Consider the following 14,572-nt stretch of genomic DNA (forward strand, 5'->3'; position numbering starts at 1 on the left):
AGAATCAAGCATTATCAACCTATGAGAGAGAGCTAATTGCAGTGGCCCATGCAGTGAGAAAATGGCATAATTATCTGTAAGGAAATCATTTTGTGATTGAATCAGACCACAACAGCCTTTAAGTTCTTTCTCAATCAGAGGGCTAACACCACTTTTCAACACAAAATGGATTACCAAATTGCTGGGTTATAACTATGAAATACAATACAAGCATGGCAGTGATAATGTGGAAGCAGATGCCTCATCAAGACAGCCTGGAATTGGTGATAGTTTTGAGGGTTCTAATGATCAATTGGGGAGTGAATTACAGTGCAAGGCAATTACTTACCACACCGTGGGTGGAAGGATGAATTAAGAAGAACCAATGAGAAAGAAGAGTGGATATTACAAAGAATTCAAGAGGTTATTTCCCAAACTGCATACACGGATACCAGCTTGAACAACCAATTACCCAAGTTCCAGTTTGAGAATAGGTTTCTCAAATACAATTCCAGGATTGTAGTGAGTCTTACATCTCCTTGGAGGTCCAAGATCTTTGAAAAGCACCACTGTACCACAATGGGAGGACATGAAGGTGCATTGAAGACCTACTAGAGAATTAAAAAGGGTTTTTATTGGTTGGGAATGAAAAAGGACGTTAAGAATTGGGTTGTTGAATGCAGAATTTGTCAACAGAATAAATACGAAACTGTTGCACCCCTAAGAATACTGCAACCTCTTCCTATTCCTCAACAAGTGTGGTTTGACATTAGTATGGACTTTGTGGTTGGTTTACCTCTGAGTAAGGGAAAATCAGTAATTATGATGGCAGATAGGTTATCAAAATATGTACATTTCATTGCATTATCCCATCCCTACACTGCTACATCAATTGCTCAGGAGTTTGTGGAGAACATTTTCAAACTACATGGTATGCCCAAAACCATAGTTAGTGATAGGGATTCTGTATTTCTCAGTACTTTTTGGAGGGAATTCTTCAAACTTCATGGTTCCAAGCTATGCATGAGTTATGGATACCATCCTCAGAATAATGGTCAAATTGAGCTAGTTAACAGGTGTCTAAAATCCTATTTGAGGTCTACACTAGCAATTAGCCTAGAAAATGGTTACAGTGGCTTCCATGGGCTGAATGGAGATATAATACCTTTTTTCATACCTCTGCACAATTTACCCTTTTTGAGATTGTTTATCCCCCTCCACACTTATCAGCTTATGAGTTGGGAACTACTAAATTGGAACTTCTGGAACAAGGTTGCTAGCTAGAGATAAGTTGTTGTCAATGCTCAGAACAAATTGGTAGTTGCTCAAACAAAGAGTTGGTTCAATTGCATACATGGTCCAATTGAAGTCAAACAAAGAGTTGGTTCAATTGCATACATGATCCAATTGCCAGAGGGTTGCAAGATTCATCCAATGTTTCATGTTAGCTGTTTGAAAAAGCACATTGGCTCTAAAGCTTCTCTAGTACTAGTGCTGCCACAAGTACTGGTGTTGGAATGGTGCCAACAAAACCTCTATCAATATTGCAGAGAAGAATGTACAAGAAAGGGAATGCAGCTAGAGTGCAATTGCTGGTTTAACGGGCAGGAAGCATTGAGAAGGATGCCACTCGGGAAGATTATGAAGATTTTGTGTTGAAATTTTCTACTTTTCAGTTTTAAATTGTAACCTTGAGGACAAGGTTGCTCTCGAGGAGTGGGTAATATTATGAATTAAGTTTAGCTTAATCACACTTAATAGCTTTACTTAGTTAATAATGAGTTGGTTGCTAATAATTAGGAAATATGGTTGTAATTGCCAGCTGGCAATAATTGCTTGGGTTGTTATATTCGGCCACTAGTGTGTGTAGTTGGGCAACAGTCATTTTGATTAAACAATTATAAAACAAAAATACAACTGAGAGCATTTGCTCTTCTTCTTCCCCACGCCTTCCTCCATTGTTACTGAGCTATAGGTTGAGGTTGAAGCATGTCTTATCAGTCCTTCTGTCAAAGCCTATTAGTTTTTCTTCATTTATAGGAGCAAAATCGACAATGTAAACACTGATTAACCTCTCACCCTCCACTTTTGCTCTCCCATTTAATCCGAAATGCGACTTCAATTTGGGACATAAAAAAAATGTAATGGAATTGGATTGGATTATTGGCTAAAGAGAGTGATTATTGAATTAAGAAACACTTTTCATAGTTGATAGAAATTTTGTTTTTTGATAGAAATTTTCAACGAAATGCTAAGAGTTTACGGAAGATGATCAACAAGGAAATGCTCCAAACATGGAGGAGCTTCCTCAACCCAAATATTACAACACATTACAAAAATGAGCAAATATTTTAATTAAAACAAGAACATTTGGCCTCCTAGTTGAAATAGGTCGTTAGTTGTATTCGTCTAACTAGGAGGATATATATATATATATATATATATATATATATATATATATATATATATATATATATATATATATATATATATAAATAATAGTACAAACCCTAATATGAATATATAGCAAACATGCCAAACTTGTGAATCCTAATATGAATGACAATGAGTTATACCGAAAATATTTGGAAGGATAAATGACTTGGCTTACAAGTCATTGGACTTTCAAGGATTCTCGGTGCCCTAGTGGAGTAAGAATCATGGAGTCTTAACCATATGCAATCAATAAGGATCCTTATTAAGTAAACACAAAGATTTAAAATCATGAAGGGTCTCTAATTGATTTAATAGAGTTTGGGTTGATATCCTTTCCAATAATAGGCCTGTAACCCTAGTTTCATGTTGATCGATTTCGTGGCATTCTTACCTGCAGTATCGGAGCCACTTACGTGTTTAGGGTTCAATGCTGGTTTTCTGATATTTTCGATCCTATAATTGATGATTTGAATCATAAACTACATATTACATTTCTGTGTGTATATATATATATGTATGTATGTATGTATGTATGTATGTGTGCATGTAATCTATGATTTCATGTATGCATGCAGTCTCGTTTATTGATTTCCTGCAATTTAGCTATTTTTGAAGGAAGGATGATATCAGAATGACATCGAGATGGATAAAAAATTTAAGGATTTCCCATAAAACTCATGAACTGATGAATGCTGTGTAAATCAAATACAAGGATTGCAGTTTCTAATCCGCTAAAAAATGTTTAGAACATTGAGTTGCTTGTTGTCCAAGCAATTGGACCTGACTTATATGAATAACTTGATTAGCTAATTTGCTCAAAAGTGTTTAATTATTTTAAGTTCAATTAAATAAGTTGGTGTATAATGGAGCATGAAACTGTCACGATTATGTACTTCATTTGCTCAAATGTGTTGGAGGTATATAAATTGCACTTTTGTGTTTTATGTTTGGATTATGCAACCCTAATATAAATAGTTTCTATCCAAAGATGTTGCTGTGTTTATATGATTTTGGTTAAGTGAAAACCATTAAGCAAAGTTTTTCATCGTTTTTTAATAGATCAATAAGAATAATACTGATTAAATTGCTTGCTTTGATGCCTGTAGCTCCTCACATGACTTCACTCAATTTCACTAACATTGAGAAATTGATTGGTTCAAATTTTAAGAAGTCGAAAGCCGATGTAGAGATAGTGCTAGGGGTTATGGACTTAGACTCGCACTGAGACAGGATCAGCGTGCAGCTCTCACTGATGCAAACACTGCTGACCAAAGGAATAAGTTTGAGAATTGGGAGAAGGCTAACAGGATGTCTTCGGTGATAATGAAGAAAGCCATGACACAGTCAATGAAGGTCCAAGTATTAAAGGTCTAAGCTTTCTAGATAGAAATAGAGTCTGAAGCTCGCAAACAAAAAAATTTAGTTTATTCACTAAGGCGTTTCTTCAAACATTTGGTGAGTTTGTTGTCGTCAACCAAACAATGTTGTGCACATGTCAACAGATATCGACATATGTCGAAGCAATATGATAAGTGATATCGAGAGAATTTGTTAATTACTGTCGACGCAACCTGTTGAGATATGCCTAACAGATATTACATCAAACACTTGACAAGCACAAAAAAAAAAAAATGGATACCAAACATTCGAATGGTCCTTAGAATACCTTCACATGTATATTTCTGGACTCTAGGCGATCTTGATACTATTTTGGTCTCAATGTACATCCGCTGCTGATTAAAGGTGTGAAATGGATTGGGTTGTTCCGTTTGACACCTCTAAGCATGAGTGTATGAAAATCGCAGGGGTTTGATGTGAAATGGTCTGGGCCATTCCGTCGGACACCATCAAGCAAGCTGAGGCAAAACACTTTTTCCATTGTCGCAGGGGTTTGGTGTGAGGACTCATGACTCCCTAGTACCGACTTAATAACGGAGAAAGCCTTAGAAATTGTATGTTGATCATTTTTGTATAGCCGCCATTTGGAAATGCAATGCAAAGCTTTATTTTCTTTTCTTGCAGATAAAGATGGTGAAACAATAGTAGTACATTACAGCGCACTTAGACCATCTCCAACCATTAGGATAAAGCCTAAAAATTTAAGCCAGAAAATTATAAGCCATAAGCCAGCTGCTTCTCTTTCAACCCTTGTGGCTTAAAATTTTAGCCCAAGATTATTAAATAATGATTTTAGCATAATTTTTTGTTTTTGGTAACTTTTTTTGAAAATAAAAGTTATGAAGATTATCCTAATTTATTTTATGAATATTTTAATCTAAAAATATTTAAATTCCGATAAGTAATTAAAAATCATACAAACACATAGGTATTTATAATTTTTTAAGTTAAATTGATTTAAATAAATTTTCTTAAATTATTTTAGACGTTAGATTTAGTTTTGGGCCGTCAAATCTTTTTTTTACTAATAAATTTGATCTCATTTTATCATATCTGCTAGATTATAAGTGAAAAAAAAAATATTTGAAATATGACAGTTTGGTGGGTCCAGAATAATTTAAGTCATGCTTAAATCCTAAGGAAAATCTAGCCCAGAGATACATTTTCTCTTCTTGACATTTTTTAGCCCATGGTTGAAGATGGTTTGGGAGGGATTTTAAAGCTTATAATTTAATCTTTATCTCATGAGTTGAAGATCATCTTAGAGGTGTCAAATGGGATGGCCTAGACCATCCCGCTCATTTAAAGTCGGCTCATGTGCTTAATAAATGGAACGGACCAACTCAACTCATTTTTATATAACATTAAAGAGAAATTCTATTTTAAATTTTTTAAAACTAAATATCACAAATATTAAATAGGTAATATTGTTTTAAAAGAGAAAAATTGTTAACCCAAGGATGTTGCAGTGCATTAGGACCAAGATATATAAATCTTTAGTAATCGCGTTTGATTGATAGAGAAAAGACATGTGAACCAGAAATCAGGTCTTCCACGATATTAACCTGAAATCCAAGATTGGTTCTTTAAATATTAGAATCAAAATCAAACAATGAACCATAAAATTTGATCGAATACGGAGAATTTAATTATTCAATGTATTATATGGGTCTCATTAATTTAATTACATATATAAAACAAGGAGGGAAGAAAGTAACGCCTTTCCTTTAAATTTTTTTTTTGAACAAATGATATTATGTACACTAAAGAGAAGATAACGGGCTAAGCCTCACAATGAGCTAGTAATAATGTGGTTCAAATTCGGTTTTGGCAAAAATCGAACCTAAGATTTTCACTTACAATTGAAGCGGAATACCATTAGACCGTAGTACTAAGTGGCTTCCTTTAATTTTTCCAAAACCCCTACATTACCCGTGCTTTACAAAAAAAGAAAACTAACGAAAAGTTCTCAAAAACTTTAGTTTTAATGAAAAATGACAAATAAATGTGTAAGTGAATAGTATCGGGAAAGGTAAAAGTGTGGTTTTTTTGTTAAAAATAAATAGTACCGGGAGTGATTAGTTAAAACTCTCAGAGAAGGAAAAGTGTGACGTTACAATAGGGAGGAAGGAAATCAAGGAAGCCCTTGTGGGTTTTCATTATTGTATGGTGGCGAAAGTGTTGACAGGCAAGGAAGTTAATAGGCTTCATTGATAGATTCACTTCCTTGTGGAGAGGGAGAGATTGTGTATCGGAGAACGAAGAATATTCCTGGCTAGGTTTATCAGTCAAAAAGATATGTTCAGGGTTATTGATGCGGAACAACCATTGACGTTTAAGGAGGCCCTAGTTATGGTGGCACACATGGCCAAGAAAGGCTACAATTGTTGGGAGCCCCTAAGTCTGGGGACGCTGTGGGTACAGATTCATAACATGCCCCCGCTAAGTATGACGGAGTCTGTGGCGTTATCAACAATAAGGGTAGTATTGGAAAAGATAAAACTTAGCTAGAACTTTATGTTATTCTAGTTAGTTGAGTAGTTCTTTCATAAATATATATATAAGCATCAAGTGTAATCTTATTGAAAAAGTGAAATACAATCACATTTATATTTTTTACTTCTCTATCTACATTTTCTTTCTTCACTAAATCTCTCTCTCTAGATTCTATCATGGTTTCATCACCATCTGTCTACCGACTCTCCCGATCCTAACCGCTTCTGCACCGCCTCTTTGCACAAACCCTAACCGCCATTGCAGACTCTTCATCTCCATGGCAGACTCTTCATCTCCTTCCCCTGACATTGTTTCTACGATCAATTCCTCTGTTGTTTCCCCACCTTCCTCCATTACGATTCAGAACATTGGGTCTATGGTGCCAATCAAACTCACCACCACTAATTACCTTACCTGTAGCGCTCTCTTTGCTCCGATCTTCTGACGGTACAATCTCACCTGCATAATTGATGGATCTCAGGTGGCTTCGCCCAAATATTTGTGTGATTCTTCTGGAAATCTTACCTCAACTCTGAATTCGGCGTTCGTCGCTTGGTATGAAAATGATCAGAATATCCTGATTTGGACAAATTCAACTCTCTCCGATTCTTTGATTCCTTATACTGTTAGTGTGGCTTCGTCTCGTGAACTTTAGGCTAAACTCGAATCAAAACTTGCGACGACGTCACATTCTCACATCCATGAACTCTGATCTTGGCTTCATTCTATAACCACCAAAGGTGATGCCTCTGCAGCTTCTTATCTTCAGCGAATTGAAGAAATTGTTGATGCTTTAGCTAGCGCCGGAGCTCCGATTGATGATTTTGAGTTGATCTCTGTGATTCTTCACGGACTGCCTCCTGAGTTTGATTCTTTTGTTGATACGATTCAGTTTCGCATTGGATCCACAACTATTGATGAACTTCATGGACTTTTACTGAGCAAAGAAATCCAGATTGAAAATCGCAAGAAATCCACCTCTGCACCAATTTAGGCTTCCACACTTCCACTGGAATTCTCCCTTTACCTTTTGAACCGCCAATGTCTCAGGCCTACGTTGCTCAACACTTATCAAATTCCACCTCTCTTTCAGGTCATGGTTCTGATCCCAGCTTCTCAAACCTTAGAAACTCTCAGAATCGAGGCAATTTCAAAAACAACAATCAGCGAACCGATTTCAATCGCTCCAATAATCAAAAGTATAATCACAATAGTAGTTCTCGATTCAATAATTCAGGCTATGCTAATTCTGGGAGAAGAATTACTTGTCAAATCTGCAAGCAATTTGATCATGAAGCTATTGAATGCCCTCAGCAGCTGAATCCTACTTTTAGCGCCTCCTCTCCATCTGCATTTTGTGTTAATACTTCTACTCCTCAGCACTCATGGTTGCTTGATTCTGTTGCATCCTCACACATGACCAACTCCTATGCGAAGCTGCAAAATCCGGAATCCTACACTGGACATGAGCAAGTATACATTGGAGATGGTAAATGTTTGCCTATACTTCATCTCGGTTCCTCGAGTGTATCTACTTCTTCTCACTGTTTTAATCTCAAGAATGTTTTACATGTTCCTGATCTCAAGCAAGATTTGTTATCTGCAAACAAATTCATTCTTGATAACCAATGCTCAATACATCTATATCCTTTTCACTTTACTGTGAATGATCTTTCTATGGAGAAGGTGCTTTTTAAAGGACCTGTGCAAGAAGACTTTTATCCATTTCAAACTTCCAATGCTGCCAATCAACATGTGTTTGCAGCTTCATCTAAAGCACCTCAGGATATATAGCATCAAAGGCTTAGTCATCCATCTTATGGAATACTAAACAAAGTTGCATCTCACTTTGGTATTTCATTTTCTATTGGTATAAATAAATCTCTGTGTTCCAACTGTGCAATGGGCAAATGTTCAAAATTGCCATTCAATTATGTTTCTTGTTCTACAAGTAGACCTCTAGAGCTTATACACACAGACATATGGGGACCTTCACCAACTGTATCTGTACAAGGTTTTCGATATTACATCATCTTTGTTGATGATTATACAAAGTATTGTTGGTTATTTCCACTTACATATAAATCTGAAGCTTCCTTGGTCTTTACTCATTTTAAGTCTATGGTTGAGAACTTGTTGTGCATTAAAATTGTTACTCTAAGATCAGATTCTGGTGGAGAGTTTCTAAGTACTTAGTTTTCCAAGTTCTTAAGGAATAATGGCATTATTCACCAACTAAGCTGTCCCCATACTCTAGAACAAAACGGCTATGCTGAAAGAAAACACGTTCATCTGGTTGAAACAACAAGAACTTTTCTTGCAGCCTCTAAAGTTCCCCATGAATTTTGGGTTGATGCTTTTGCCACATCAATATATCTCATCAATAGACTTCCCATTGCATTACATTGTTCTCCATGAGAATCTCTTTTTCACAAACCACCAGAGTATACCTCTCTTAAGAGATTTGGTTGCAAATTGTTTCCTTGGCTCAAACCCTATGTCAGTTCCAAACTTGAACCCAAAAGTCAACCTTGTATCTTCTTGGGATATAGTTTACAACACAAAAGGTATACATGCAATGATTTTGTCACTCAAAAGGTCTATATTTTTAGGCATGTCCTTTTTGATGAAGCTCAGTTCCCTTTTCATCACATCTCAAGTTCTTCAAATCTGCCCATGTCTCAACCTTCTCATTTCAATCCTATACCTACATCATTAACCTTCTCTACAACCCTTGCAGTATCTACCATATCCCCTTCTTCATCTACCCTACTTTCTTCATTCTCTCCAACCCCTAACCCTCTCACTCCTCAACATTCTATTAGTCACACTTCATTCTCCCAATTCAACCAACCAACCAATATTCACCCTAGGCAAACCAAGTCAAAATCTGGAATTGTAAAGTCTAAAGCTTATACGGCAACTAAACATCCACTTCCACCTCACCTATCTCAAGACTATCTTCCAACTACCTATTTTCAAGCCTCTAAATATCCGCACTGGAGACAAGCCATGCAGGAAGAATTCAATGCATTGTGTAGCATTGGTACTTGGTCTCTAGTACCACCACATCCTTCTTAAAATCTGGTAGGATGCAAATGGGTTTTCAAAATCAAGTGGAAACCATATGGGACAATTAACAGGTACAAAGCACGGTTAGTTGCAAAAGGGTTTCACCAGCAACAAGGCCTCGACTACACTGAGACATTCAGTCCCGTGGCTAAACCTGTAACCATCAGATTGCTTCTTACACTGGCAGCTCAATTCAACTAGTTCCTCCATCAATTGGATGTAAGTAATGCCTTTTTACATGGCAACTTATCAAAATCTGTATTCATGATTCAACCTCCGAGTTTTGAAGTCTCTACTCAACCTCACCATGTTTGTCAACTGCATAAGTCCTTGTATGGTCTTAAACAAGCCCCCCAGGCTTGGTATGAGCAGTTATACACTGCCCTGTCTTCTCTGGGATTCACTGGTTCCAAAAATGACCATTCACTTTTTATTAAAAAAGGTCAAACTTTAGTCTTCATTGTAGTATATGTTGATGATATACTAGTGACTGGTCCAAATTCTCAAGCCTGCAAGGATACTATCTCTCAACTCAGCAATCTATTTCCTATCAAAGATTTGAGACCTCTTCATTACTTTCTGGGCATTGAGGTTAAACACTCATCATCGGGGATTTTTATTTCTCAGACAAAGTACATCCTTGATTTACTTAAGAAGTCAAATATGATTGGTGCTAAACCATGTGAAACTCCATTTAGCACTTCGTCTTTGGATCATGATTCCCCATTGTTGTCAGATCCTATTGAGTATAGATCATTGGTTGGTGGGTTACAATATCTTACTTGGTCTCGACTGGATCTCTTTTTTGCAGTAAAATTAGTTTGTCAGTTTATGCATCAACCTCAAGAATCTCATCTACAAGTAGTGAAACGAATTTTGAGATATCTCAAAGGCACTCTAGAGCTTGGTTTTTGGTTTCCCAAAGTCTCCATTTCTCTCAGTATCAATGCCTTCTTTGATGCAGATTGGGCAGGCTGTCACATAGATAAGAGATCTACATGTGGTTTTTGTATATTTTTGGGCAGTTCACAGTTTACTCATCAGTTGGAGTGCCAAGAAAAAACCTACAGTAGCACGATCTTCTACTGAAGCTGAATACCGGTCTTTGGCAAACACTGCAGCTGACATTACATGGATCTGCAAGCTCTTGGTTGATTTTGGTTTGCAACTTCCATGTCCTCCCAAAATCTGGTGTGACAACATCTCAGCTTTATCATTAGCCAATAATCCTATTTTTCATGCCCGGACAAAGCATGTGGAAATTAACTACCACTACATCCGTGAAAAAGTTCTTTCCAAAGCTGTTTATGTCCATTTCATTAATACTCAAGCTCAAATTGCTGATATCTGCACTAAGTCTCTTTCAAAGACTTGATTCCATCTTCTTCGAGACAAACTTTCACTTCACACACCTCAGTTTAGTTTGAGGGGGGATAATAAGGGTAGTATTGCAAAAGATAAAACTTAGCTAGAACTTTTTGTTATTCTAGTTAGTTGAGTAGTTCTTTCATAAATGTATATATAAGCATCAAGTGTAATCTTATTGAAAAAGTGAAATACAATCACATTTATATTTTTTACTTCTCTCTCTACATTTTCTTTCTTCATAGAATTTCTCTCTCTAGATTCTATCAATCAATAGGTGGAATGATGGGTACAATTATTAAGGTTGATAAGTCTATTAGTAGAATTTTTTTTGGAAAATTCCTCAGAGTGAGGATTCGTTTCAATGTACGAGAGCCCTTTATGCGTGGAAATTTTGCTAATTTAACTAACGACAGGGTGATCTGGTCGGATTTTAAATACAAATGTCTACCAAGATATTGCCTCATTTGTGGTTTACTAGGGCATGTAACGAGAGTATGCAAAGAAAAAATGTTGGGGGAAAGATGGATGGATGAGAATCAAGACAACAAGTTGAAGGAACTACTTGCTATCAAAGGCCTTGAGCTGATGTTGATCTACTTGGGAACCCACTATCATCTGGGTCCCAAATTCGACGGCAGTAATCTCTGAGAAGAAGGATGGAGCCATAGGTATTGCAAAAGGTCTAGAGAAAAAAATGAGAAGGGATCAATGGAAGATGTAGAGATCAAATAGTTCTGATTGGAGAAAGTACGATGAAGGAAAGGAGTGGGATGAAGAAATTTATAGTATAGTAAACTCTCTCCGGTGAAGATACGAACACATTGATACTGCGAGATCCCCTTACAAAGTGAAGAAAATTGCACATGAGAAGTACATAGATAAGGAAGCCTTAATGGCAAAACTGAACAAACAGAAAGAAGATGAGGAAGAAGCAAGGCGTGCGAGGGAAGTTTCCTTTGACACGGGCTTCATTGACCCTGGGGGAACCATTGCCCCTGAAGCGAAAAATGTCATGCTTAAACAACATGAGGAAGTGATGGAGCTTGGTAGAGAAATTCGAGTCTAAAAAAAGAATGGCTTGGAAATATATTTAAACATTATAGTACAAGAGGTTGATGATAATACGTGTTTTCGTAAGCAGATAATGAATGATAATGTGATGACACAACACTCAAATCCATTTGAATTCGAGTTGATTATAGCAACAGTTGAAGAGAAGAGAAAATTGAGGAAAGAACACACATGGAAACAGGGTGGAAGGAGAATGTTAAAAGGGGATGCAAGCGAATTCCCCATTCCAGAAACTTGTCTTTATTTGAAGTGCTGGAGGAGACCAGCCCAGAGAAGACTCCGCGGTTGCCAAGAAACTTATATGTTGGAACTGTCAGGGTATTAGGGGACGTAAACAATCTTGGAGAATGATGGCAGTGTATGCTAGTATGGAGGAGAAAAAAAGAAGGAAAGAACAGTGGTTGTTCCTCGGTAAAAGAATTTTGAGTGCAAATGACCCTTGTCTTATCATTAGAGGTTTCAATGATATTTTACAAGAACGGAAGACGGAGGTAGTAACAAAATAACTGTTAGTATGCGGGATTTTTGGGAATATACTACAAAAAATGGCCTAATTGATTTGGGCTATGAGGGCTTCCCGTTTACTTGCAAAAATAAAAGAGATGACAAATTCATCCAACAAAGACTTGATTGTGGACTAGCAACGATGGAGTGGATCCAATTATATCCAGAAGCAAAAATTCTACATGAAGTATTAGAAGGCTTGGGTCGTGCCATGTTAATCCTGCAAATCGAACTTCTGCTACCAAAAGGAAAAAGAAGGTTCTTGTACTATGGACATCGGAGGAAGAGTACAAAGGGTAAGAGTATCGTCGGTGACACATAGAAGAAAAGCTTTGAAGGATCGTATGCTTTTAATTTTTGTAAAAAAACTGAAGGAAGTCCCACGGGGTTTCTCAGACTGGTGAAGACAAAATAGGAAAAATAGAAAGAAGAAAATCGTGGGTTTTATAAAGGAGAGCTTTAAAATGCATATCAATTAGAGAAGACCGATTGGCAGTGGGTAAGGGAAAAAGAGAGAGTTAAAGGAAGCTATTAAGGAGGAGGAGATTTACTGTTAGTCAAAATTATGGGCACAATGGCTAAAAAAAGACGATAAGAATACTAAGTTCTTTCATGTGCAAACCGCAAACTTTGAACCTTAGAAGGATAAATCGCGACTGAGGCTTGGAAGACACCTAGGGAAATTGGCAAGAAGAGGAGGGTAGGATTGGCCAAATCATGGTCCAACACTTTGGAGCTCTGTATGCTTATGCCCAATCACGCAGAGTCTAGGAGGTTCTGGAGTGTGTTCCTACGAGATGATTTAATTAAAGTAGTGAGGGCGTTTTGACATTCAGGCAAGATATTGAAGAAGATGAATCATATCCTTATTACTCTCATCCAAAAAATAAAAAGCCCGAGGCAGGTTCAACAATATAGACCGTTTCATTATGCAATGCTTCTTACAAGGTTATTGCTAAGATCGTCACAAACCATCTGAAAGGATTAATGCCAAAGGTGATTAGTGAAAACCAGTCCCCTTTTATTGTTAGAAGACATATTGGTGGCCTATGAAATCCTACATTCTTTGAAGTGCCAAAGTGATGAGAAAACTTGAGACATGGTCATCAAGCTTGACATGGAAAATGTGTATGATAGGGTGGAGTGGAAATTCGTAATGAGTATGATGGAGAAAATTAGTTTCGTAAGAGAGTTTTCCACTAGAACTGAAGACTGTATCTCATCCGTCTCCTATATTGTACTAATCGACGAGAATCATACCAGATTCATCAAACAGAGTAGAGGGTTACGACAAGGTGATCCATGATTACCTTTCCTCTTTCTTATTTGTGCGGAAGGTTTCTCAGCCTCGTTAAAAAGAAGTGAGGACTTGGGTCTTCTTCCCAGTTTTAAAATCCCGAATGATGGTCCTATGATTTCACAATTGTTCTTCGTGGATGATTCTGTGTTGTTTTGCCGTGCTACTGAAGGAGAAGCCCGATGAGTCTTAAATGTACTAGATTGCTATTCTAGTGCCTCTGTTCAGCTAGTCAATCTGGAAAAAACCTCTATTTTCTTTGGTACGGGCTGCTAAAAAAATATAAGGAAGATCGCTAAATGCTTGAATATTCAGATTCAGGAGACTTTTGGGAAATATCTAGGGAGTCAATCATATTTTCGGCACTCAAAAAAAGCAATGTTTGAAGAGGTGAGAAGGAATAACGAAGGAAAACTAACTGGTTGGGCTGAACAATTTCCATCAGCAGCAAGGAAAGAAACACTGATCAAAGTAGTGGCAATGGTGATGTTGAACTATACAATGTCTTGCTTTAAATTGCCTATCTCTTTGTGCAAAGAGATGGGACAATTAATTGCAAAATATTAGTGGCAAGGGCAAGGACGCAAGTGAGGAATGCATTGGGTTTCTTGGGGAAAAATAACTCAAACTAAGCAGTTTGGTGGTTTAGGGTTCCGGGACTTGCAATTTTTTAACTTGGCGATGTTGGCAAAGCTGAGTTGGCGGCTTATTTCAATTAGGAGATATTATTGTCCAAGGTCCTAATTGGGAAGTAATATCCAGGGAGCTCTTTCTTAGAGGCAAAAAATGGTCATGTTGTGGGGGTGGAAAGGAATATTGGAAGGGAGATCGATAATCGAGAAAGGTTTGCGATGACGGGTAGGAAATGGTAAAATGAACATGCTTGGAACCGTGGATCCTGCTGCCCTGCACATTTAAGGTACGATCCTTCAACACTAATGTACTGCCAAT

The 14,572-nt window shown here is 37.2% G+C and overlaps 1 protein-coding gene across 1 annotated transcript; it reads left to right on the forward strand.

Annotated features, from left to right (window-relative positions):
- Positions 1–6,586: 6,586 nt before the first annotated feature.
- Positions 6,587–7,303, forward strand: LOC126617064 (uncharacterized). The gene is made up of 3 exons (XM_050285133.1): positions 6,587–6,688; positions 6,791–6,934; positions 7,079–7,303. The coding sequence occupies exons 1-3, from the start codon at positions 6,587–6,589 to the stop codon at positions 7,301–7,303; spliced, it is 471 nt and encodes a 156-aa protein (XP_050141090.1).
- Positions 7,304–14,572: the final 7,269 nt, after the last annotated feature.

Source organism: Malus sylvestris, chromosome 3, assembly GCF_916048215.2.
Source record: "Malus sylvestris chromosome 3, drMalSylv7.2, whole genome shotgun sequence".
In the NCBI taxonomy this organism is placed as follows: Eukaryota; Viridiplantae; Streptophyta; class Magnoliopsida; order Rosales; family Rosaceae; genus Malus; species Malus sylvestris.

Excerpts from the sequence above, each read along its gene's own strand:
- LOC126617064 (XM_050285133.1), top strand. The coding sequence starts at position 6,587 with ATGGCAGACTCTTCATCTCCTTCCCCTGACATTGTTTCTACGATCAAT. Across the intron at positions 6,689-6,790 it reads TTCAGAACATTGGGTCTATG|GTGGCTTCGCCCAAATATTT; the intron begins GTGCCAATCAAA and ends GATGGATCTCAG. Across the intron at positions 6,935-7,078 it reads ATTCTTTGATTCCTTATACT|CGAATTGAAGAAATTGTTGA; the intron begins GTTAGTGTGGCT and ends TCTTATCTTCAG.